Raw genomic sequence first — 24,298 nt, 5'->3', positions numbered from 1 at the left:
ATTCTTTCAAACGGCCCTTTCAGGCGCCAACGGCAAGCAGCACCCATCCTCCTATTCCTAACAAGACAGTTATTACCGTCTGAATAAGCCAGCCACATCCGCTCCGCTGACATCCGGCCGGCAAATTTCTGGCTCCGCCCCAAAGTTCCCCCGTCCCGACGTGCCGTACGCGGGGTGACAGGTGGGGCGCTAGACTGATAGAAGCCAAAATGGCGGACTACGAAGATCGGGTGTCGGATGAAGAGAAAGTAAGAAGCCTGGGGTGTTTGGGATGTGTTTAGGAACAGAAGAAAGATATTTTTTCTACTCTGAATGTACAGAGATTTCTTTCATTGATTTTATTTTTCTTAGCCGGACTAAGATTCTTGAAACTGAGGAGGTTCGTAAGTTAAAGAGGACCATTTTTGTCGGGAAATTAGTTGACAGGAAAATTTTCTGGTCTTTCTATATTTTTGTTACTCCACTCGATGGGTTTTTTTTTCATAAATTAATGGGGCATATGGGGAAACTGTGCTCAGTTTCTGTGAACATTGGGGAAATGTTAATTTTACATTGGTATGATTTAATTATAATTTTCCATTTTGTATTTTAATTCCAACAGTTCATCCACTAAATACTGTGGTTCTGACAGTTACTGAGTTTTTGGATTATGTTTCAGTGTTGTCCTTCCTTAAAGGAGGTCAGGACAGAGAATGGAAGCATTTGATTTTGAAAAGCAGTATATTCCCTATTAGAATTATTTTATCTTTGCATAAATGCTTCAGTATAAATAGAATTGCTTCTTTCTCGTTTCATAGACATTATCTACATTTTATCTCACAGAATGCAAAATGTTTTATAATATTTTGTAATACTTCCATACCTATAACCTCATTAAGTTTGAATTGAGTTGGATGCAAACATTTGTTGTACTGAAGGTGGCAGTTGTATGTTCACATTACAAGTGAACAATACACTTCTTTAGAGGATCAGGGTAACTCTTGTAATAAACAGTTATTTATAGTTATAAGCTTTACTAGAAAATGTGATGATATTATTTGCTTTAGTGTATAAATTCGTTCAGATGCATGCTTAGAAAATCAAGCATAAAAATATTTAAGTTTTCTTTGTTGTGAATGAGTTCTGGCAGGCTGAGCATACTACGGATGTCCTCCATTAAATAGAATAGAATAGAATTTATTTTCATTGTTTAACTCACAATGAAATTAAGTGCTGTCCACAGTGCACACTACTCACAAGTAAAACCCACAAATAAGAACATAAATTATATACACACATTGTTCACATTCTGTGTCATCTAATCGGAGGCATGCCTTTTCCATCATGTTATGTAAAATGATGTGCTCTGCCCCATGCAACAGCATATCATCCAAAATTTGAATGGCCCCAGCTTTTCAGACTTTCTGTAATACATTAAAAACTTGGCTCTTCCCCATAGTTTTAGGCCTGAGTATTGGGTGAGCCAGTTTACTATTGTGACTGTTAGCATTTGAGTTATGCTCCATGTGCTCCATGTTTTTTTAACTTGTTTTTTATGGTTAAAGTGGTTATTTATTGCTTGCTAATCATTCAGAAGCTTATGTTAATTATGGTGGCCATATAAATCTATATAGTTAATAAATACCCTTAATAAAAACAAAAATGATCCAATAAATTAAAACAGAGATACTACATTTAAAATAGCAATTAGCAAGTTTTGATACCACATATTAGTTTCTAATATTTATATCTACACTTAAGCTTCAGTTCAATCTAATCTACACTAGAAAATATACACAGTCTTAATTATTATGGAGGAATTGAGATGGACAATCAATACAGTCTTGATTTTGTGTTTTTTGTGAATACTGTATGTTGTGTGTTCTATTTTACTTGTGCTTTACTGGGAATTAACTCTGGAAACTCCTTTCAAGTCTTGCATACAAGGATAGGTATGAGTACCTTCAGGCTTTTTAACCACAAACATACCTCAGGTCTGCCCAAAGCATTTTTGGAAGCCTTCTCCTTACAGAGTTCTTGGTTTGGATTGTTAATAGAAAAATTATACATTGCCTTCAGAAATGTCCCTTGCCTAATTCAATACTGTCCCTTTGGCTGTTAATTATGAGAGAGTTCTACATGTGTTGTTAGCAATAAACAAGTGCACATTTTTCTAATTGCTTTAGCATCCCTTTTTTTACACAGCAGTCCTTTAATATTGGCTGATACAATTACAGTAATCTTTACAGTGATCTCCTGACTGCATAGAAAAATTGTATACTTTTGTAGACCATGCATTCATATCTGTGTGCCAGATACACTGGAGAAATATAATGTACTGTTTTTGTAATATTATTTCTTTTAATGCTGCATAAGAATTCTCCCAAATGCCAAGGAATAAGAATGCAAAGTACTTTGACTTAAAAATCATATTTGATTGAATTTAGCTTCTGAAGTTTTATCTTGTGTAGCAGATATGAGAATCATGGTTAGTGAAGAGTTGGCATTTCTTTCCTGATTTCTGAGATATGGTATAACCGTATCATTGCAGGATGTAAACTGTTCCAAAAAAATTGCCTTTTGCAATTAACTTGATGGCACTTTTATCAATGCTGGTGGTGTCCAAGTAATGCTTCAGATATTTGGGGATCATACCCAAGGCATCTATTACCATTTGTACTATCTTTGCTTTCTTTTGTCATAATCATTTTGTTTTTATTTGCAGTTTTGTCAGTTTATAATATTTAATTTAACCTGAATTAATATAGTTTCTACAATAAAAACCAAAACTCTTCTTCATGGAAAACTTTTTGCAAAATGCAAGAAAACTAATAGACTGAAGTCTTTATGAAAATTACTTAAGTGTAAGTAGCAATGGACATTAGCATTTTTATAATATATGCTATATATAATAATTACAAAGATCAGCAAGTATATTTGTAGATATCCATCTTGATAGGGAATTTTATATGATTACCTCAAACTGTCAGAATGTATTAATCATGTTTAACCACATTATTTTTATTTATTTATTAGATTTTTATTAGATTTTTATTTGACCTTTATTACTTTATAAGTAATCAAAGTGGAGAACATTAATATATAATTATGTTATATATAATATAAGATTAATATTAATGCTTAATATATTAATGAGACATGTATTGCTATTATTTACTGATTAGCATATTGTCGTTGTATAGCAATAATGTGTAGTTATGTGCCATGTATTTCTGTGAATGGTGATAAAAAAAGACAGACTCAGAGAAAGCTGAAAATGACAAACAGTTTAATCAGGAAAGTTTCAACTAGTACAACATGTGGAAAGGTACCCAGGCAATGATTTCAGAGAAAACACAACAAGATATGAGATGCTCAGTTCTCATAATAAATGATTCTTGACATAACAGAAAATTATTTCCCTGGGAACAGAAGAGATAACAAATATTTAGTACAAAAGTACCAAGAAGAGTGAGAAAGGAAACTGGTCAAACTTTGTTGGACTGATGAAGCCTTGTTGGAATTATATTAAAATTATATTCCTTTAGGAATATCTTATAGAACAAGCATTTGCAGAGATTCAGACTGGATTTTACCTGAATCTAAATTTAGCCTGGTTATCTGATCTGTTGAAAGGAATGCATGGATATGTAAGTGAAAATTTTTATTCAAAAAGTGATCAGTAGAAACTCAAGTGAAACATGTGTTTCTGTGATCTAAATCTGTGGGTAAAATACCAAAACAGAACAAAATGCTTTATAATATTCACGATGACAGAGCATAATTGCAGGGCTAAAAGTAGATCCTGAAACATTAGGTACTATCACTTGCCACTATTTTTTAATGTGACACAAATATATAGCAAGAATAGAGTAGAGTAGAATAGAATAGAATAGAATAGAATAGAATAGAATAGAATAGAATAGAATAGAATAGAATAGAATAGAATAGAATAATAACTTTGTCACTTTAAATCAGTGGTTCTCAACCTTTTTAATGCCACGACCCCCAACCGGTCGTAAGTCGAGGACTACCCAACTGGTCGTAAGTTGAGGACTTTCCCTGCCCAGGAGCGCCACGCATGCGTGGTGCCGCCCCCTGCGCCGGCAAGCAGCAGAGACGGCTCAGGCCAACCACTGGCTGGACCACCAGCTGGCACAGCCCAATGGAGGTAAGGCACCCACTGGGCCCCAAGCGCGCCAGCAACCCTCCCTGCGCCCACCGGCCTCCCACCTCCCATCCCTGGCTCTCTTTTACTTACATTTTTAGTAGTTGCTCAGCAGGGAAGGGTGGAAACTTCCAGACAGCTCGCCTTTGCTGCAGACAACTTGCAGCACCGTTTGCAGAATGGAACTTTTGGCAGGCTCAGCAGGGCAGAGACAGCCTGGACAATTCCTATTGGCTTTTGAAAGCCAATAGAATTAGACTCTATTCAAGAGAGTCTATTCTATTGGCTTTCAAAAGCCAATAGAATAAAAGGGAGTAGCACAGCTAAGAAAAATGGGGAAAAAATGGCGGACTGCGTTGTTTGGCGACCCCCGTGAAATGGTCGTTCGACCCCAAATGGGGTCCCGACCCACAGGTTGAGAACCACTGCTTTAAATGTACACTGATTGTCATACATTAAAATGAAATTTCATTGCATTCAGCTCTCAAAGGGTCACCACCGACGATAAAACTACATAAATATAACATAAATAAATACAGAATTATGCATATACCTACATATATTATATGACACAGTGAGACAACAGTCTAGTCTGGGTTATGTATACATGTACATGGCGAGCAAAACGGATCTTGTGAGTTTACCAGACAGATGGCATAGGGAACAAAGCTATTACAGAATTGGGTAGTCCTGCTAGAAATTAAATCTATTAAAATTAAATACATTGTTTCTTGGCTCTGTTCACTTATTTTCATGGTTTTACATGTAGTTTCTTCGCTACACATTTTCCTTCAATACTGCACAGTATTACTATTGTTTTTAGATAGAAGTTAAAAGTATTTGCTAATGGAATATAAACCTTTTAATATATTTTTCCCATATTTGCATTTGAGATAAAATCAGGAAAGCATTGGCTAAAGCAGTGGTTCTTAACCTGGGCGATATTGCCCCCCAGGGTGCAATTTCATTTTTCAGGGGGGCGATGGAATGAAAAGGGACGATGTGGGGGCAAAGGAACGAAAAGGGGGCGATATGGGGGCGATGGAGTAAGAAGTTTTGGGGACACTTTTCAGACTTTTTTGTACAGTGAATTGCTATATATCTGTCGTACAAAAACATCAGATTGCTCGCTATTAGTGGATTGAATTGTGTTTTCAAATGTTCCTCCAGCTAGCTTCAGTACAGAATGCATACATATGTGAATACGCATCGCTTATCTTCATGCACGTTGTGCAGCAGCCTCTACCCACACAGTGGCGCACCATTGGCCAGAATGGGCAGTGGAGGGAAGAGCACTTCTTTCAAAACATCGCATGCTGAGTGGCTGTCCCCTGTGACGTCAGCTGTAATGTCAACATAACTGTTGAAACTAGGTTTATCGACGTCCACGTGTGTTTTTCTAGTGTTCCAGTGCAGTCGAAAATTTAATTTGCAGGTAGTGCCTTTCATTTCAAGGACCTTTCAATATGGCTGAGAAGAGGAAGTGTCACCAATATTCGACGGAATACCTAAAATTGGGATTCATTCCATCTCCTTCCAATGTACAGCTTTCGTTTTGTTTTCTTTGTGAGAAAACATTTTCAAATGAAGTGATGAAGCCTTCCTGACTGAAAGACCATTTGGTAAGATTTCATTTGGATAAAGCCATCAAACCGGCATCATTTTTCCAATCCTTAAAGGCCAAGTTTGAGGGTCGCAGCACTGTTGGGAAGTAATTTGGAAAATTGTCACTCAACACCGACAAGGGGCTTATTTGTTCCTATGAAGTATCTTTGTTGATAGCAAAATGTGGCAAACCTCACACTATCAGAGAAACGCTAATTTTACCAGCAATGAAACAGATTGTTGCCACTAACTTGGGGCCCAGTGCAAGCACTATCATGCAATCGATTCCTTTCAGCAATGACATCGTATCAAAAAGAATTGATGAAATGGCTGCTGATGGGGAAGAAAAGCTTATTGATACCTTGAAAAATACAGAATTTGTGATGCAGATTGACGAGTCAACGATTCATGAAAATGAAACCTTGTTATTGGCTTATGTCCATTTCATCAATGGAAATGAAGAGATTGGAGAAGAACTGTTATTTGTTTGAAATTTAGCCACCGACACAAAAGGTTCTTTGATATTTAAAAAGGTTGAGGAATTTTTTAATGAGAAAAACATCCCTTTGACAAACATCGTGGCATGTGCAACCGACGGAGCTGCATCCATGGTTGGACGATATCGTGGATTTCAAGCTCATCTAAAATTGGTTGTACTGGAGTTATGACTGTCCATTGTGTCGTTCATAGACAGCACCTTGTCTCAAAAAATTTGAGTGGCCATTTGCACGAGCGTCTACGTTACCTCATTAATGCTGTGAATAAAATTAAGTCGAATGCCTTGAACCGACTTTTTCACAAGCTTTGTGAAGAAAATGACAAGGAGGTTGAACATTTCCTTTTGCACACTGAAATAAGGTGGCTTTCAAAAGGAAAGTATTTGCAGCGAACTTTTTGACACAGTTGTCGAATTTATTGAATCCATTGACCCAAGTCTAAGCAGTTCTCTTAAACTTCGATCTGGATGTAGCTTATCTCGCTGATGTTTTTGACAAGCTGAATGAAGTGAATGTAAAGCTGCAAGGAGGTAAAATCAATTTTCTTAAGGCCAAGGGAGTAATCTGCTCATTTATTTCCAAATTGGACCTCCTTGCAAGCAATATGAGTCGCCAGGAGATGTACCAGTTCCCAAGCCTTGGTAATGAACGTGAACTCCAAGGAGAAAATTTGGACATTTTTTGCCTCCACTTGAAGCAACTAAAAGAAGATATGGAAACCAGATTCTATGATCTGATAAATCTGGAAGTGCCCACTTGGGTGCTAAATCCTTTCACAGCAGACTTTGCACAACTTCATCCCAAACTGCAAGAGCCACTGACAGATCTGAAATACAACTGTGAAGCCCAGTCACATTTTCAGAGTTACGGCTACGAAGCTTTTTGGGTGAAAATGAGGAACACTTACCCAATATTGTGGGAGGAAGTTAAGATGCTTCTTTTAGCCTTTCCTTCCGCTTACTTAGTGGAGAGGGGCTTCAGCGCCATCCAATAGTTCCTTTCTAAGTCAAGGAACATGTTGAAGATCTCTGAGCATGGTGATTTAAGAATGCGATTAACAAAAATAGTTCCAGACATCAAGAAATTGGCATCAGTTCACCAAGCACAGGGCAGCCATTGATGTTCTTTTTTTTTTTTTTTTTTTTTGCTTTTTGTGTACATACATTTTTTTCATTAATAATTGTATGAGCTTTTATCATTGTATTTGCTTGTATTGGATTTCACATTCCATTTTGAATTTTCGGCTTCGTTTTTGACTTTTTGTTGTGCTCTGTAAAATATTTTGTGTGTCTCTTTGTATTGTACTTTTTTAGCGTGCACTAGTTCAATATTATATTTCTTTTGTGTCTTTTTAATCCTTTTTACAGTGTGCATGACTATATATACTTTCCTCGAATCTTAATTTAGTTTCAGAGTTTTTGTCTTGAAAATCTTAGTTCCTGCACTGCTGTTTGTTCTTATGCCCTTTTTATATTTCTTTTTGCATCTTAAATTTCACTTGTAATTCAATCATTAAATGTTACTGTTTTTCTTTTCGGGCATTTCACTTTCTTGCAATTGAACTTTGTTTTCAGTAGTCATTATATTTAAATGTCTTGAATAAATAAGATAATAATGAAATACATGTATCACAAAGTTTGGGAATAAAGTGACGGGTGGCACCAAAATTTGTCACACAGTTGAGATATGGGAAAAAGACTGGAAATAAATTATTTGCATCGATATGTCCGGATGACAATTTTAAAGAAAACAAAAAAAGTGTTTGCATAAATTGAAGAATTATTTCCTATGTTGTGATTGAGAGGTTATGTTGGGGGAGAGGGGCGATGACAACTTCCTCATTGGCTCAAGGGGATGATTCTTTCAAAAAGGTTAAGAACCACTGGGCTAAAGGACAATTTAACATTTCAGAGTCTCCAAGGACTGTGTTGATAGTAATTATCTGAATAGACAGATATTGAGCATGATTATAAGAAACAGCATTACAGTAATTTAAAAGGAGGGTTTTCATTGTATCAATATTGTTTTGTATCCTTGTCATATTCAGAGATTCTGAGGAAAACTAGCTGAGGATTTGATTCTCATGCTATGATTTTCTATTGCACTGGCAGTTAATATTTATTAGACTAAGTAATATATTATCTGAGTAGCAGTGCTTTAAAGTAACCAGAGTGTCATGATTACTGCTTACTGGTGCAGTTTCTAATAAAAGCTCATACTATAGCTTGAAGGAAACTTTTAACCATCTAGAGCAGACATGTCAAACTCGTGACGTCGCGCTACGTATCGGAACAATTTTGCCATTGCTGGCAATGGAGTGGGCACGGTTTTGCGATGACACGTCCGGCCCACAGGCCGGCAGTTGGACACCCCTGATCTAGAGCAATGTTCTAGAAAGTCTGTAGGGAATTTATGAGAAAGGGCTTTTCTTTCCCAAATAGTGATTTTTTTAAGTATTTTTATTTAATTTGTCAATTTTTTGCTGCATCAATGGTAAAGTAATATGTAATCACTGAGGTAACTTAATAAGAGCAAATTAGGTTACAGATATTCTTACTATAAAATTAAGAATAAGGTATCATTATATCAGCACTGTCAAAAGTCAGACAACATACTAAAATATAAAGTAAAATAGATCAGAAATATATTAACTGGATGTATATGATAATTGATTCCTAGTATCTTTGTCTGTGAGAGAAAAATAAATTGTTATATGAGGTTGTTAGATATTGGTGCTATTCAGTGATATTAAAGACTGATTTCCATGGATTTGGAGAAAAGTATAATGCACATAGATCAATGACATTCTTGTATACCAAACTGTCCAATAAAGCTTTTGAACCTGTAATAATTGAGTATATAAGAGTATTTCAGCAGCATATATGAAGCTATCCTTTGTGGGCAGCTGAAAAGCTTTATTCATGACTGTTAAAGGTTTAATCAATAAATTAGAATACATCTCTTTCATCTAATAATATTCCAGTTGATACTTTGATGAGACGTATTATAGAAGAGATGAAAACAAGAGATTCAGGATTTCTAAGGTGGAACAGTTGAGGGTTTTCCATCGGCTGTAGGAGCACACTTTACTCTTTGGTTTTGTATGTTATGACTCTCCATTCTATTGTTGTTGTTAATTGCAAAGTTGTGTCTGACCCATCGCGACCCCATGGACAACATTCCTCCAGGCCTTCCTGTCCTCTACCATCTTCTGCAGTCCATTTAAGCTCACACCTACTGCTTCAGTGACTCCATCTAGCCACCTCATTCTCTGTCATCCCATTCTTCTGTTGCCCTCAATCTTTCCCAGCATTAGGCCCTTCTCCAATGAGTCCTTCCTTCTCATTAGGTGGCCAAAGTATTTGAGTTTCAACTTCAGGATCTGGCCTTCTAAAGAGCAGTCGGAGTTGATCTCTTCTAGGACTGACCGGTTTGAATGCCTTGCAGTCCAAGGGACTCACAGGAGTCTTCTCCAGCACCATAGTTCAAAGGCCTCAATTCTTTGTCGCTCAGCCTTTCTTATGGTCCAACTTTCACATCCATACATTGCAACTGGAAAAACCATGGCCTTGACTATACACACTTTTGTTGGCAGAGTGATGTCTCTGCTTTTTAGTGTGCTGTCTAGATTTGCCATAGCTTTCCTCCCCAGGATCAAGCGTCTTTTAATTTCTTGGCTGCAGTCCCCATCTGCAGTGATCTTGGAGTCCAGGAAAATAAAATTTGTCACTACCTCCATTTCTTCCCCATCTATTTGCCAGGAATTGAGAGGGCCGGATGCCATGATTTTGGTTTTCTTAATGTTGAGTTTCAAGCCAACTCTCCCTCTTCACCCTCATCAAGAGGCTCTTTAGTTCCTCTTCACTTTCTGCCAGTAGAGTGGTATCATCTGCATATCTTAGGTTGTTGATATTTCTCCCGGCAATCTTAATTTCAACTTTTGATTCATCTAGCCCTGCCTTTCTCATGATGTGCTCTGCATATAAGTTAAATAGGCAGGGCGACAGTATACAGCCTTGCCGGACTCCTTTCCCAATTTTGAACCAATCAGTGGTTCCATGTCCAGTTCTCACTGTTGCTTCTTGACCCACATATAGGTTTCTCAAGAAACAAATGAGATGGTCTGGTACTCCCATCTCTTTAAGAACTTGCCACAATTTGTTGTGATCCACACAATCAAAGGCTTTTGCATAGTCAATGAAGCAGAAGTAGATGTTTTTCGGGAACTCCCTAGCTTTCTCCATGATCCAGCGTATGTTGGCAATTTGATCTCTAGTTCCTCTGCCTCTTTGAAATCCTGCCTGTCCTTCTGGTAGTTCTCGATCCACATGCTGCTGGAGTCTAGCTTGTAGGATTTTAAGCATAACTTTACTAGCATGTGAAATGAGTGCAAGGGTGCGATAGTTTGAACATTCTTTGGCATTGCTTTTCTTTGAAATTGGAATGTAAACTGACCTTTTTCAATCCTGTGGCCACTGTTGAGTTTTCCAAATTTGCTGGCAAATTGAGTGTAGCACTTTTATTGCATCGTCTTTTAAGATTTTGAATAGCAACTTGACTTACTAAACTCGCATGATTTTTTTCTATAGGTTCGTATTGCTGCAAAATTTATTACTCATGCACCCCCAGGGGAATTCAATGAAGTGTTTAATGGTAAGTAAAAGAACAAAATATTATTGATGTTTCTCTATATTATTGTTAGTAAAAATTTACAGACTCTATTTTGTTTTTGTTATTTATATTCTATGTAAACTGCATTAGTTGTTTAAAATAATAAAACAATATTAAAGCAAAGACACAATGTCAATAATAATACATTACAGTAATAAAAAAGATATTTACCCTACAAACAAAATAATCTAAAAAGCCATTTGATTTACAGTAATAGAAAATAACAAATCATTTAAGACTTTTTCAGTTTTTCTTGGTGGGTTAATTGATAATAATATTCAGAGGTTGGGGATATTTTAGGACTCTCACTTGTATATTCTTGGTTCCTAAATCCATACAATTATTTGGCAGTGTTCTCTTGTAATTGAAATTTTCCTGAATTTGGTACTTTTTCATATGCCCACTATATATGGATTTACTTCTATAAAAATACTTGGATTTTTGTCCTTAGGTAGTCTGGAAATATTTTAAGTAAACATATTTTTAATGTCATACATTTGCCATTCAAAAATTATTTACTTGAGAGTCACAAGATAGATTCCTCATGTTACACATGCATTGCTACAGTACAAATATTGTATATTAGTTGTATAAAGTTTTGTGGATCTGGAGTCTAGACAAGAATGTTTACTTCAGCTAGTCTGATCCTTCTCTCATTATTTCTGAACTTCTCTTACTACTGTACTATCTCTTTTTCGTGAAGACCTCATGAAGTCATATTTTAGTTTCTCCCTCACAGTAACAATAATTTTATGCTTAGAACTTTTTTAAAATTGAGAAATCATGAATGGTAATTTTATGAACTTAATAGCTCAGAGAAATTTTATTCAGGATTGCCCTATTTTGCCCAATTGATGTTGTTTGGCTTTCTTATGCGCTTTTTCAAAATGACCTGTTTTTCGGCAAGGCATAAAGAACTATTAAGACAGAAATCTACTTCAATAGCCTGTAGTTTAGTGCCTGATTGGGAAAAGATTGATGAAGCTGTATGTGCTTGCAGCTGGTTGAACAAGTGCAAAGGTATGGTGGGAGCTTTTGTCATCAATAGCACATAAAGATAAAGCTAACCTATCCAGATAATTTTCATTTTTACCCATTCTGTCATCAATGTTCTATATGTCTGTCAGTATTTATCAGAACTTTTTGGAATCATTTATAAAAATGCAAAATCTCACATCAGGACACCATGCCTCTTGCATGCTCATTTTGTGAAATAAAAAAAATAAATAAATTTCTTCAAAATTAATAGGTAGAGTATTAATAGTTTTTAGCTTTTTAAAGTTCAGTTCTATTTAAAAAAGAATCCATCTTAACATACACATTTATATTTATATTCCTTTTATTTTAAAAATTCGAGTCTTGGGTATATTCATAATAGAAAAAAAAACTGCTAAAAATATTGATCTCTGAGACTAAAAATTTTATTAAGAACTAAGCTTTCGTCAGCACTGCTGACATTGTCAAAGTATAAGCCAGGATCTGGGGCATGCAGTCGGAGAGGCAGAGCAGTAAAATTCAAACTGGATGTCAGTTAGCACCGCAGAAACAAGATTGATGCAGCCAATTGTAGGTGCGCAGGGGATGGACGGACCTATGATACACTCATTGTCCAAATCTTTAGCTTCCCAAAGACTATAAGGACAAGTGTTCCCAGATCCTGGCTTATACTTTGACAATGTCAGCAGTTGCTGAGAAAAGCTTAGTTCTTAATAAATTTTTTAGTCTCGGAGATAAACGGTTTTAGTATTTTTTTCTATTACAGTATATTCCTTTTAGTGTATATTCTTTAAAACCTAACTTTCAGAGGAGATTTCAATGACAGAAATATAATCTTCAAAAAGTATACATGAATCATAAAAACATTCTATGTGGAAATGATAGTTTTCATATGTAAAATCTACAGTGTTTTCTTTTAACATCCTTTCTATATTTGTGTTAAATTCTCATGTTTCTAAGACAACCTTATCACTTCCTACTGAGAACAGTAGTTCCTGTTGAGAACAATATAGAATATACTAAGCAACTTTTTATTCAGAGATGAATCTGAATGTCACTTGACATTGCTTCAAAGCCATAGCATTTTTGCTAACCTATATGAATATTTTCTTTTCCTTAGATGTTCGTTTGCTGCTCAATAATGATAATCTTCTCAGGGAAGGGGCAGCCCAGTAAGTACTATGAAAGTGTAATTGTTTCTGAAATTGTTCTGTTGACGTAAATCTAAAGTTTTAATATAATTCAAGACCATAGTTTTATAAATACTTTAAAGAGTGTAGGGTTATGTACCTATTTTTCTATAGAATCAGAAGCTAATATGTACTTATTTGTTTCTGACAGTGCATTTGCACAGTATAATATGGATCAGTTCACTCCAGTAAAGATAGAAGGATATGATGATCAGGTAAATTGTAATTATTCTTGTCATCTACTGTATTTGCTTATTGAATTTCTCAAGTAATTACATAGTAAAATCTTTCTATAGAAATATGTATGGAATCCTTTTTAAAACTGTATATCATCATATGGTATTCTCTTAAGAAATAGAAGATTGTTGAAGAACCTGCACATAGAGAACTAACAGATATGTGCTTTTCAGTTTAGATATCTTTTGCCCTCCTTCAATGCTCTTTACAATCTCTTTTTCCCAGTGTCAAACTGAGTATTCATAATAGTGATAACAATATACTATGGCAGTTTCACATACTTATAGGCTGCATCATTTTGAATAAACTGCTGTAGGGGTGCAGCACTGTCCTAAAGTCTGTTCAGGCCTGATGATTAAATTTAGAAACAGTAATAATAAAATGAGCATAGCAAGGTGAGGGCTGATTTAACTGCAACATGAGACCTGATAAGAATTATCATGATAGTAAAGGGGAGGTTTCGTCATACAGTATTAATGTATTATTCATTCAACTTGAGTTGAAAAGGAATAGAATGTTTCCTGTTCAAAGAGAAATAAAATCTTTCAAGGAATCTTATCCTTGAAAAATGTATCATCAAACATTGAACAAATTCATTCTTAAGGAAAGAGGCACTGTGTTCTGAATTTGTTTAGGAATTGAGTTGCATAGTATTTCTATGAGGTGGTTCTTTCAGTTGCAACGTAGAAAAGAATAATTTACCCCAATAATTGATGATTTGATGTAAATTAAATTGTGCTGAACAGATGTTTCCAATTCAGAAGCAGAGAAACCATTGCTTACTTACTTTTTAAGTTTTTATCTTAGAGCAGGGGTGTCAAACTGCTGGCCCATGGGCCAGATGCGTCAGGCGAAACCGCGCCAGCAATGGGGAAAAAGTCGGAACACGACATGTGACATTGTGAGTTTGACACCCCTGTCTTAGAGGATCATAAAAATTAATCTGTTACAGAGATAGTAGGAATTAAATACTAATCCTGTTTAGAACAATAGCAATTTCTGCCTGGATTGCCACAGTAAATTATGTCTTCCTTTGAATAATCAGTAGAATTTCAGATATTTTCAAACAATACAATCTCTATTTTATTTTTAAGGTTTATGTGAAGCAGATGACAAATTTGTTGTGGGTTTTTTTTTTCTGTTAGGTCTTAATCACAGAACATGGTGACCTTGGTAACAGTCGATTTTTAGACCCAAGGAACAAAATTTCCTTTAAATTTGATCATTTGAGGAAGGAAGCAAGCGATCCTCAGCCAGAAGACGTAGATACATCACTAAAGTCCTGGAGGGATGCCTGTGACAATGCATTAAGAGCTTATGTAAAAGATCATTATCCACATGGATTTTGTACTGTTAAGTATATGCTTCTTCCTATGCTAAAACTTTATCCTTATATTAATTATTGTAAAAAAGCATTTTGACTGATAGAATCAGAGTTATTAATTTTTCAAAGTTGGAATAAGCTATATAAAATAGATTCATTTATAAATTACCTCATAGAGCAAAGACATGTAACTTTTTCCAAGGAAGGGCCATGCTGATACAGGAAAGTGTTTCCCACTCATCTTACATAACAGCTAAGGACAATTGGATTTGCAGTGCTTTTATTTTTTATCAATGTAAATATTTTTCTTTGAAAATAGGTTTATAGTAAAACTATAGATGGACAGCCAACAGTTATAGCTTGCATTGAGAGTCACCAATTTCAACCCAAAAACTTTTGGTAAGCATGTCTCTAATTCTTTAATTTATATTTAGCATACTTACTTAAAAAATCCTATATGCTTTCAATTGCTCATATTCCTTAGAATCTTAAATTTCTCAGAGGAAGTTCATCTTTTGAGGGTGTCATATATGAAATTATATTAAATAAATATTTATATACAGGTAGTCTTTGACCTACAACCATAATTGAACCCACAATTTAGATTGTAAGTCATAAAGCGGGTCACATGACCATGCCAGATTTTACAGCTTTTTTGTGGTGGTAGTTAAGCAAACATGGCAGTTGTATAGCAAATATAGAGATTAAGAAAACCCATTGTTTGATATGAGATTTTTTTTGCCAGAAATCACAAGGGCGTAAAGCATGGTTAGATAACTGCGGGATGCTGCAAACACTTCTAAATGCAGGCCAGTTGCCGAGTGCCCAAAATGCAGTCATGGGAAGGGGGATGTCAGAACTTGGAATCTGGGATGTAAGTAGCTTTTGGAGGGGGTCTGTTGTAACTTCAGATAGTTACTAGGTGACAGGTCATAAGTCGAAGACTATCTGTATATGCACATAAAACTGCAAATGATATCAGTAAGGGATGGTTATTTAGAATTACTGAAAAAATGGGGAGGAGAATTTAATTCTGATCCAATTAACTTGGAATTTGCATTAAAAGAAAGATTCTATTGGCTGAATACACTCATCTCTCCTATCTCTAATGATCCCGGTAACAATAAATCATTACCTTGTAATAGTAAACATGTACCTCTAGCATAGTTTCGACAGTTACTTCTAAAAGCTTGAGTCAATATTGTAGAAGTTTATGAAGTATGACAGTTGCAGTCAAAAATATGAATAGAGCAGGGGTGTTGTGATGTATCGTGACTTTTTCCCTCTTGCCAGACCTGGGGTGGATGCGGCTTCCGCGCGTGACGTATCCAGCCTGCAGGCTAACAGTTTGACACCCCTGGTATAGAGTATCAAGATTCCTGTGCAAATGAATGGTATTTGCCTTTTCAAAATTCTCTCTGCTAAGAGGCAAAATTAAATACAGATAATTTTCATTTAGCAACTGCCTCATTTAGTGACTATTTACAGTGACAATGGTATAGATAAGTCACTGAGTATTGATTCAAAAAGAGCACATATGTGTTGTTCTTTGATGCCTGTTTTATTATAATAAATAGAAACAACTGCCATTCTTTGTAAGAGGATCGACAGACTCTGAATAATCCTTATATGATTATATTTTTAAATACTAGGTATTATGACACTTTTTCTGGTGCCTGAATAGATAAATAATGCAATTTGGAAAATAGCCATAAATTTATGACTTCACCAAGTCTCATCACTTTGGGAGGCATTTAAAATTATTTTTCAGTCCTACCTATGCTATTTTAGGGCAAAGAGCTTACTACAGTAAATGTGTAGACTCTAGGAAACACTACATTGAAAGGAATAGTAGTAACCTGAAAACCATTTAGAGCAGACATGTCAAACTTGCGACGTCACATGATGTCATCAGCGTATCGGGAGGGTTTTGCCATTGCTGGCAATGGGGTGGGCACGGCTTCCACATGACGCGTCCGGCCTATGGGGCAGCAGTTTGACACCCTTGATTTAGAGGGAATAATTTTCAACCCATTTCCCCCATTCCTATAAATAATTGTAGTTTCTGTTTTTGGTAGGAATGGACGTTGGAGATCAGAGTGGAAATTTACCATCACTCCACCTACAGCTCAAGTGATTGCAGTGCTCAAGATCCAGGTTTGTTAAGCTATACAGAAAGTGTACCAATAACCACTCTCCAAAATTTGATTCCCTCAAATAGGAAATTACATGTCTATCTGCTGGAATTGGTTATGTCTAGTTTAATGAAAAGAACTAGAGGTGACATGATAGCAGTATTCCAATATCTCAGGGGTTGCCACAAAGAATGAGTCAAGCTATTCTCCAAAGCACCTGAGGGCAGGACAAGAAGCAATGGGTGGAAACTAATCAAGGAGAGAAGCAACCTAGAACTAAGGAGAAATTTCCTGACAGTTAGAACAACTTGCTTCCAGAAGTTGTGAATGCTCCAACACTGGAAGGAGGAGCAGGAGGTTGGACTAGAAGACATCTAAGGTCCCTTCCAATTCTGTTATTCTGTTCTGTTCTGTACCTTAAGGACAAGATTCTTTTAGGCTTGTGTAAACAGTAGGTGCAACACCTTAAAATATGCCACTGTTTCTATTTTAGTATCAGGTTAAAACTAATGAATTTTAAGGCCTCTTCTAAAACTTAATGTTATTCAGCCTTATTAATATTATTTAACAAGATAAAGGCTTTGTATTAGGAAAGTCTTATACAATGAGCTGTTTGAAAGATTAAAGCATAATGTGTATTTCCTTCTATTGGCTTGGTAATCTACAAATGCTTTTTGCTCAGCATAGCTTTCTTGCATGGCTTCATTAGCTATACCACAAAGCCTTTCTCTGCTATAAATTTGTTATTGCTTACCTAGCATTATTTAGAAATGTTCCAATACATTTAAAATAGTAGTATCCTTAGGAAATAAATTTGGCTTGTGCTTTCTTATTGCTATAATGATGTTTTGTATAAATTAAGATAGTTGCACAATATGGATTTGTGTAACTATTATGTAGAATTTAACTGAATAGTTACAAATAATGAGCAAATTTTTAAAAGTGCATTCAATATAAATTAATGAGCATTTTTAAAAAGGTAATGTATTATTTTTATAAATAAAAATATCCTATATCAGTGGTATACAAACTTGAAACAAGCCCATTTTGCTTTGTCAAAACCTGATCAGAAGTATCAAGGAAAAGGTTTTTCTCTTTAAATTAGGAAGGAAGGCTTTGTCCCAGTACAGTATTTAGTACAAAGCATTTAAATCCTGAATGGTTTCATTTTAATATAGGTGCATTATTATGAAGATGGTAATGTGCAGCTGGTTAGCCACAAAGACATACAGGAGGCTGTAGCAGTTTTGGTAAGTGAGGAAATTTACTTAATATATCATTATTTTTCTGTCTTTATTACATGCAATTCTCCTTTCAAAGATAGAAATCTTCATGAAGTAGTTATTCAGTAATGGATAGTATTTTGCTTAGGGAGAAACTGCTGTGAAAGATATACTTTACTTCAGAACGTAAAGTAATTTCTGCATTTCAGAAGTGACTTCTCTTTCCATCAGAGAATTAAACCTTTGTTTATTACAGCACATAAGCAAAGAATACTCTATATCAGGGATCTGCAATCTTGACAGCCAGCATAACTGGCTGAGGAATTCTGGGAGTTGACATCCACAAGTCTTAAAGTTGTCAATGTTGCAGACCCCTGCTCTATACAGATAATCCTCGACTTACAATCATTTGTTTAATGACAGTTCAAAGTTATAACAGCATTGAAAAATGTGACTTATGATCAGTTTTCACTCTTATGACCATTGCATCCCCATACTCACATGATCAAACTTGGGTGCTTGGAATTGGCATGCATTTACAATGGCTGCAGCATCCCAGTGTCCTGGGATTGTTATTTGTAACCTTAGGGAACTACTGACAAGCAAAGTCAATAAGGAAAGCCAGATTTAACCCTGTGCTTAACAACCACAGGGTTCATTTAACTGTAGTGATTCACTTAACAACCATGGCAAAAAAGGTTATTAAATGGGATTTGAGTCATGTAACAACTGCCTTGCTTAGCAATAGAAATTTTGGGCTCAATTGTGGTCATAAGTCAAGGACTGCCTGTTATCAAAAACTGTTGGTTTTCCAACTGCCCCCCACCATTGAGTCTGCAATGATAAAATCTATGTATGTAGGCTTTTTCAGTAGATGAAATATTATATTGTCAATTTATCAGATTCTATGGAATCAGGGTTTAAGCAATGGTTAAATTACATGGGCACCTTTCCTATATTTGTGAACCTTCTTCGGGTGAGAATATATTGTGGATACTGACTATCTTGTAGATTTCTCCAGTTTATGTAGTACTCATATTTTTGGCAAATGCTAAAAGAGACATCAAATAAGTATTTTCAGAAAAACTAAGAAAAAGAAAACTTTAACAGCAACTGCACTTGTATCATGAACATATCTTTTGAAAAAAGAGTTACTGCAGAATAATAATAAGGCAGGCAGAAACATGTTAATAAAGGCATACTTGATGATTTGATAGTGTATTGATGGTGATCATTGTGTCAAAGTGTGAGTCAGGGTGGCACACTGGTTAAGGTATTGGATGTAACTGTATTGAGAGAAATGAAATTCAAGGCCAAATTACTTTTACCTGTGGAAACTCACTGGATACCTGTGCCCAGTCCGAATCTACCTGATGTGGTTTTTATTTTATTTAACATCTGACATCTACAGAGGCCATGCAGTCACTGATGACAATACAACCTGATGAATTATTATGTAGCTATAATGATAAAATATCCCCATTTAAATTGCCTTGAGCTCTTGAAGAAACATTAGAATAAGAAAACATTTCAAAACACACTAATGGGCTTACATCCACATTAAACAATTGATTTCAGTTTATACAGTGTTTCCTTCCTATCTTTCTTTGCTCCTACAGGATACCTGAATTAGAACAATTTTGGAGGAGGAAAAGCTAGATTTATAAATTGATAATTATTCTGTGAGAAATTGACAAAAATGGTTTTCATCTAGACACTTAACAAATACAAATCTATTATTTAATAATGATTTTAAAATTCTGCAATACACTTCAGTCCAAACTAAATTTACAATTTTCATCCAAAACCTAAGACTTGAGGTACCAAGTTCAGTTCAAAATTTAGGAATATGTATTCATTATGTCATAAAATTGAACATAAAACATTTTAAAAAATCCTTTTTTGTTTATTAGTTTTATTCATTTATAACATAAAATGTGAAAATACAAAAACAAATAGTAAGGGACAACAATAGAGAAAGGGAAAACAAAAGAGAGGGGAAGAAAGAGAGGGGAAGAAACAAAAGGCATTGACTTCCGACTCTCTCTGTTGCAGTAAAATCAGACATTAAAATCAAATCTCAACTTTTTACATTTCTATAGCAGTATGCACTAGCCATTTCTGTATCGGCAAATCAGTCTAATCAGTAAAACCCAAAATCATAATATCATTTTTTCCCACAAGCACAAAGTCCAGAAGTGGTTTCCTAGTAAAAACAAAAGCACTTACGTTCTTTTCTTTTATCAGCACAGTCAATTTGGCCATCTCTGCTAATTCCATCAGCTAAAACATAAAAAAATCCTGAAGAATCATACAGTGTAAAAGACTAATATTTACATTCTGTTTTTGTAGAATGATGTCCAAACAGCAAAAGAATTTATTAAAATCATAGAACAGGCAGAAAATGAGTATCAGGTAAGATAAAATGAATATTTTTTTTATTATTAATATTATAAAAATGCATTTTCAATCACATCCTATTTTGGAGTTCTCTATTAAGCGAGGACATAGAACTTAATTCTTTCCATCCCCAAATTTTTGTCCCCAGTGGATACAATTACTACAGTAAGCAACAGTATGCACTACAACAATCGACACATACAACAATCACACAGATTGACTCAAAGTTTCAATACAGCTGTCCTTTAATAGAGTTCTCATGTCTGGTACAATTAATTAGAGCTGCATCTTGCAGATCAACATGAGTTTTCCAAATAAAATAAGCAGGTTATCTAAATTAATAATCAGATACTTATTTCACTCATCATACCCAATTCCAATTCATTAAAAAGTACCAGTCCTAAGACTTAGTGAAGCTATGTTGGATTGTGTCTCCAAATGTTTGGTAATGTTATCTTTAATAGTAATTTCCACTGTCATCTCTGAAATGAATATTATGTTGACAGATCTATAATTTCTTGATCTCCCTGTAGGCCTTTCTTAAAAATTGAAGTTACATTGGCAACTTTCCAGTCTTCAACTATAGAGGCTGAATGTAAAGACATATTGCATATGTTAGTTGAAGATGCACACTCCCGGCTTCAAGTTCCTTAATACCTTTTAGGGTTGAAGGGTTATCATCATCCAGGCTGGTGATTTGTTGATGCACAAGTTGTCAGTAAGGCTTAGCACAGTGGTTCTCAACCTTTTTAATGCCGCGACGTCAACTGGTCGTAAGTCGAGGACTACCCAACCAGTTGTAAGTCGAGGACTTTCCCTGCCCGGGAACGCCGCGCATGCGTGGTGCCGCCCCCTGCGCCAGCTGAGGCATAGCTGGCAAGCGGCAGAGATGGCGCAGGCCGACCACCGGCTGGGCCACCAGCTGGCCCAGCCCAAGGGAGGTAAAGCACCCACCGGGCCCCATGTGCGCCAGCAACTCTCCCTGTGCCCGCCGGCCTCCCACCCCTGGCCCTCTTTTACTTACATTTTTAGTAGTTGCTCAGCAGAGAGGGGTGGAAACTTCCAGACAGCTCGCCTTTGCTGCAGACAACTTGCAGCACCGTTTGCAGAATGGGACTTTTGGCGGGCTCAGCAGGGCAGAGACAGCCTGGACAATTCCTATTGGCTTTTGAAAGCCAATAGAATTAGACTCTATTCAAGACAGTCTATTCTATTGGCTTTCAAAAGCCAATAGAATAAAAGGGAGTAGCACAGCTAAGGAAAAGGGGGAAAAAATGGCAGACTGCGTTTGGCGACCCCCATGAAATGGTCGTTCGACCCCAAATGGGGTCCCGACCCACTGGCTTAGCAGTTCTTATTGCTGCTATATGGCTCAGTTCATATAATTCCCTTCCTGAGAACAGGGCTTGGGGATCTTCTCTAAGTTCTGTGCTTGAAGATGGAAACAAGTAATTGCTTCTGGGCAATTTTATTTTCTCTTCTTAACATACCTCAGTCATTGGATTGGATGATTTCAGGTGACAGTTCTTCAGAAAAAGTAAATTTACCATGCCATCCATAGGTTAATTTTTCTCAATTCAGGCATAAGCACTTTGCCCCTCTTGGAAATGGGATTATTTGGAAGGGTATACCAGCACTCCTTTTTCTGCATGGGGAAATGATCTATCTAAGCAGAGCATGCACTGGGGAAATAAAGAGAATGTACTTTTATCTTGCTTTAACTAATCTGGCAATGTGCATAGAAGGATGGCTTAAACATCTGTTAGTAGTTAACAAGTATACATTATAAATATGTACATTTGACATTCTAACCTCTAACCCACTGAATTATTTGCAGACAGCAATCAGTGAAAATTATCAGACAATGTCAGATACGACATTCAAAGCCTTGCGTCGCCAGCTACCAGTCACCCGTACTAAAATTGACTGGAACAAAATTCTCAGCTACAAGATCGGCAAAGAAATGCAGAATGCCTAAGAGCAGAGATGCTGTGGGAAATATTAGCATGCAACATAAACAGCAAATACGGTCCTTTGCCAAGTTGGTGGGTTTCCTGAAATTGGCATTTGTCTCAGGCTTTTGGCATTATCAGGTTTTATAGCCTTATAAAGGACTGTTACAGACATAACATTTTGTTTGTGTATATTCCTGCCTTGAAAACATCTGGTGTAAGAGTTATAGTGCATTTCCTAGTAGGCTTACTTAATATAGCCACCCTGGGATAAGTACTATCAGTCCTTGTAATTTGCTAAAAAGTGTCTTCGCTGAAAGAGTCTTTCTAGAAATGCAGGCTGGTAATATTGGACTTACAGTCCCGTACTTTTTCCAGCACAGGTATTAAATGCAGTTCAATAGAAATGCTGGCAGGCTTATGGTATTGCTTTACACCAGATACAACTTTTCCTTGCTTGTCTCCCCTAAAAACTGCCAATCACCAACTAGCAATATCTTCTAGGCTTACCTTTTTCATGTTTGCAAAGTGTTTATAAGACTTTTCCCAGAAATGCCAAGAAGGCCAGGTCTTCTTAAATGCGGCTTGGGGGGGTGGGGGGGTTGTTTTTGTTTTTTAAATCCAAAGACTTGAGCCTCATTTTCTTTGAATAAACTATTTTTCTCATTTGTATTCCTGGAAGTACAGTTAATATAAATGTCTGCATTTTTACAGGATGGGTCCTCCATTTTTCTTAATACATGTCTGCTGCTCAGATACTTGTTTAGGTGGAGAAGAAATTACAAAAATAAAATGCTATAAATGTTTAAATATTGGATTTATTGTGCTTTAATGCTTTGTGGCAAGCTGATGGTATTTTCATCAGAAATGTATGAATGAACATGTCTAAGTCAGTCAATAAAATATTTGCACCAAGGCATATTTTGGAGTTTCTTGTTTATGTTAAGATACTTGGAGAAATTTGGTTTGTTAGGAATATTTCCATATCACGTTATATTAAATTGGAGCTAATTAAATCATAGATTATACAGAACCCAAATACTCCTCCTTCCAAAGGAGCAAAGCAGACAAAAATATTTAAATATTTTACTTAAAATTATTTCTTTGCTGTTTTTAAATTTTATTTCTCCATAAGTATGCAAGATGTCAATGCTGCTAACATCGGATGTTCTTGCTTGACAAAATATGAAGATGCAGACATTTTCTGTTTAACCTGGGTATTACTTTTAGAGTTAAAATTAGATAGTTGATGAAAGGGAAGGGGAAAGAATGTACTTGGGAACTAGTTAGCCATAACAATATTTCAGTAGAGTATTTTTCAAGGTTAGTTGTAATAAGAGGAGATAACGGGAGAGAAAGTTCACACTTCAAACTAATTGGAAAATGTGATTAAAGACTGTTAAAAGAAGGAGTGAGTTATGCTTTGTTATGATGTGCTGGGGAGTAGAATTCAGAATTTGGCTTCACTATGTACGTGTGGAAGCTATGTAGCAATTAAAAAGATTAAGGCAGTGTTTCTCAACCTTGACAATTTTAAGGCATGTGGATTTCAACTCCCAGAATTTCACAGCCAGCAATGCTGGCTGTGGAATTCTGGGAGTTGAAGTCCACATGCCTTAAAATTGTCAAGGTTGAGAAACACTGCTTTAAGGTAAACTATGCCTGAAAGTTCTTTGAAGAGCTGCTTCTTTCGGAACCATGACACAAGATTTGTTAGGTATAACTCTAGTTCCAATATGGCTTAAAATTCTGTCTTGTTCACAAACTATAAAAAATGATGGTGGGCTTAGATATTACACTAAGCTATTTTACTTAATCTTATAGGCAGGTGAAACAAAATGGGAACAAATAAGATGCAAGCTGCAGAATGCAGCTTGGATACATTGGCTGTTATCTCAGCAGTTTATTGGATAATACAATT

At 35.9% G+C, this 24,298-nt stretch overlaps 1 protein-coding gene across 2 annotated transcripts; it reads left to right on the top strand.

Moving 5' to 3' along the window:
• The first annotated feature begins 119 nt into the window (after positions 1 to 119).
• Positions 120 to 23,296, top strand: CAPZA1 (capping actin protein of muscle Z-line subunit alpha 1). 2 transcript variants are annotated; one of them, XM_039337391.1, is made up of 10 exons: positions 120 to 248; positions 10,839 to 10,902; positions 13,037 to 13,088; positions 13,258 to 13,321; positions 14,489 to 14,695; positions 14,987 to 15,066; positions 16,746 to 16,824; positions 17,981 to 18,052; positions 20,378 to 20,440; positions 22,263 to 23,296. In XM_039337391.1, the coding sequence occupies exons 1-10, from the start codon at positions 210 to 212 to the stop codon at positions 22,401 to 22,403; spliced, it is 861 nt and encodes a 286-aa protein (XP_039193325.1). In that variant the 5' UTR covers positions 120 to 209; the 3' UTR covers positions 22,404 to 23,296. The 2 variants fall into 2 exon arrangements, with proteins under 2 accessions (XP_039193325.1, XP_039193324.1); XM_039337390.1 differs by lacking the exon at positions 120 to 248 and adding an exon at positions 256 to 379.
• Positions 23,297 to 24,298: the final 1,002 nt, after the last annotated feature.

Source organism: Crotalus tigris, unplaced genomic scaffold (assembly GCF_016545835.1).
Source record: "Crotalus tigris isolate CLP2741 ecotype Arizona unplaced genomic scaffold, ASM1654583v1 scf7180000017677.1119895, whole genome shotgun sequence".
Lineage (NCBI taxonomy): Eukaryota > Metazoa > Chordata > Lepidosauria > Squamata > Viperidae > Crotalus > Crotalus tigris.
Note: the sequence above shows the minus strand (reverse complement) of the source record. Positions and strands in the feature narration are given on the sequence as shown.

Bases quoted from the DNA above. Each gene is read 5' to 3' on its own strand.
- CAPZA1 (XM_039337390.1), top strand. From the start codon at position 272: ATGTGTTTAGGAACAGAAGAAAGATATTTTTTCTACTCTGAATGTACA. The intron at 16,825-17,980 runs GTTTGTTAAGCT...ATTTTAATATAG, and splicing joins TTGCAGTGCTCAAGATCCAG to GTGCATTATTATGAAGATGG. The intron at 20,441-22,262 runs GTAAGATAAAAT...AATTATTTGCAG, and splicing joins AGGCAGAAAATGAGTATCAG to ACAGCAATCAGTGAAAATTA.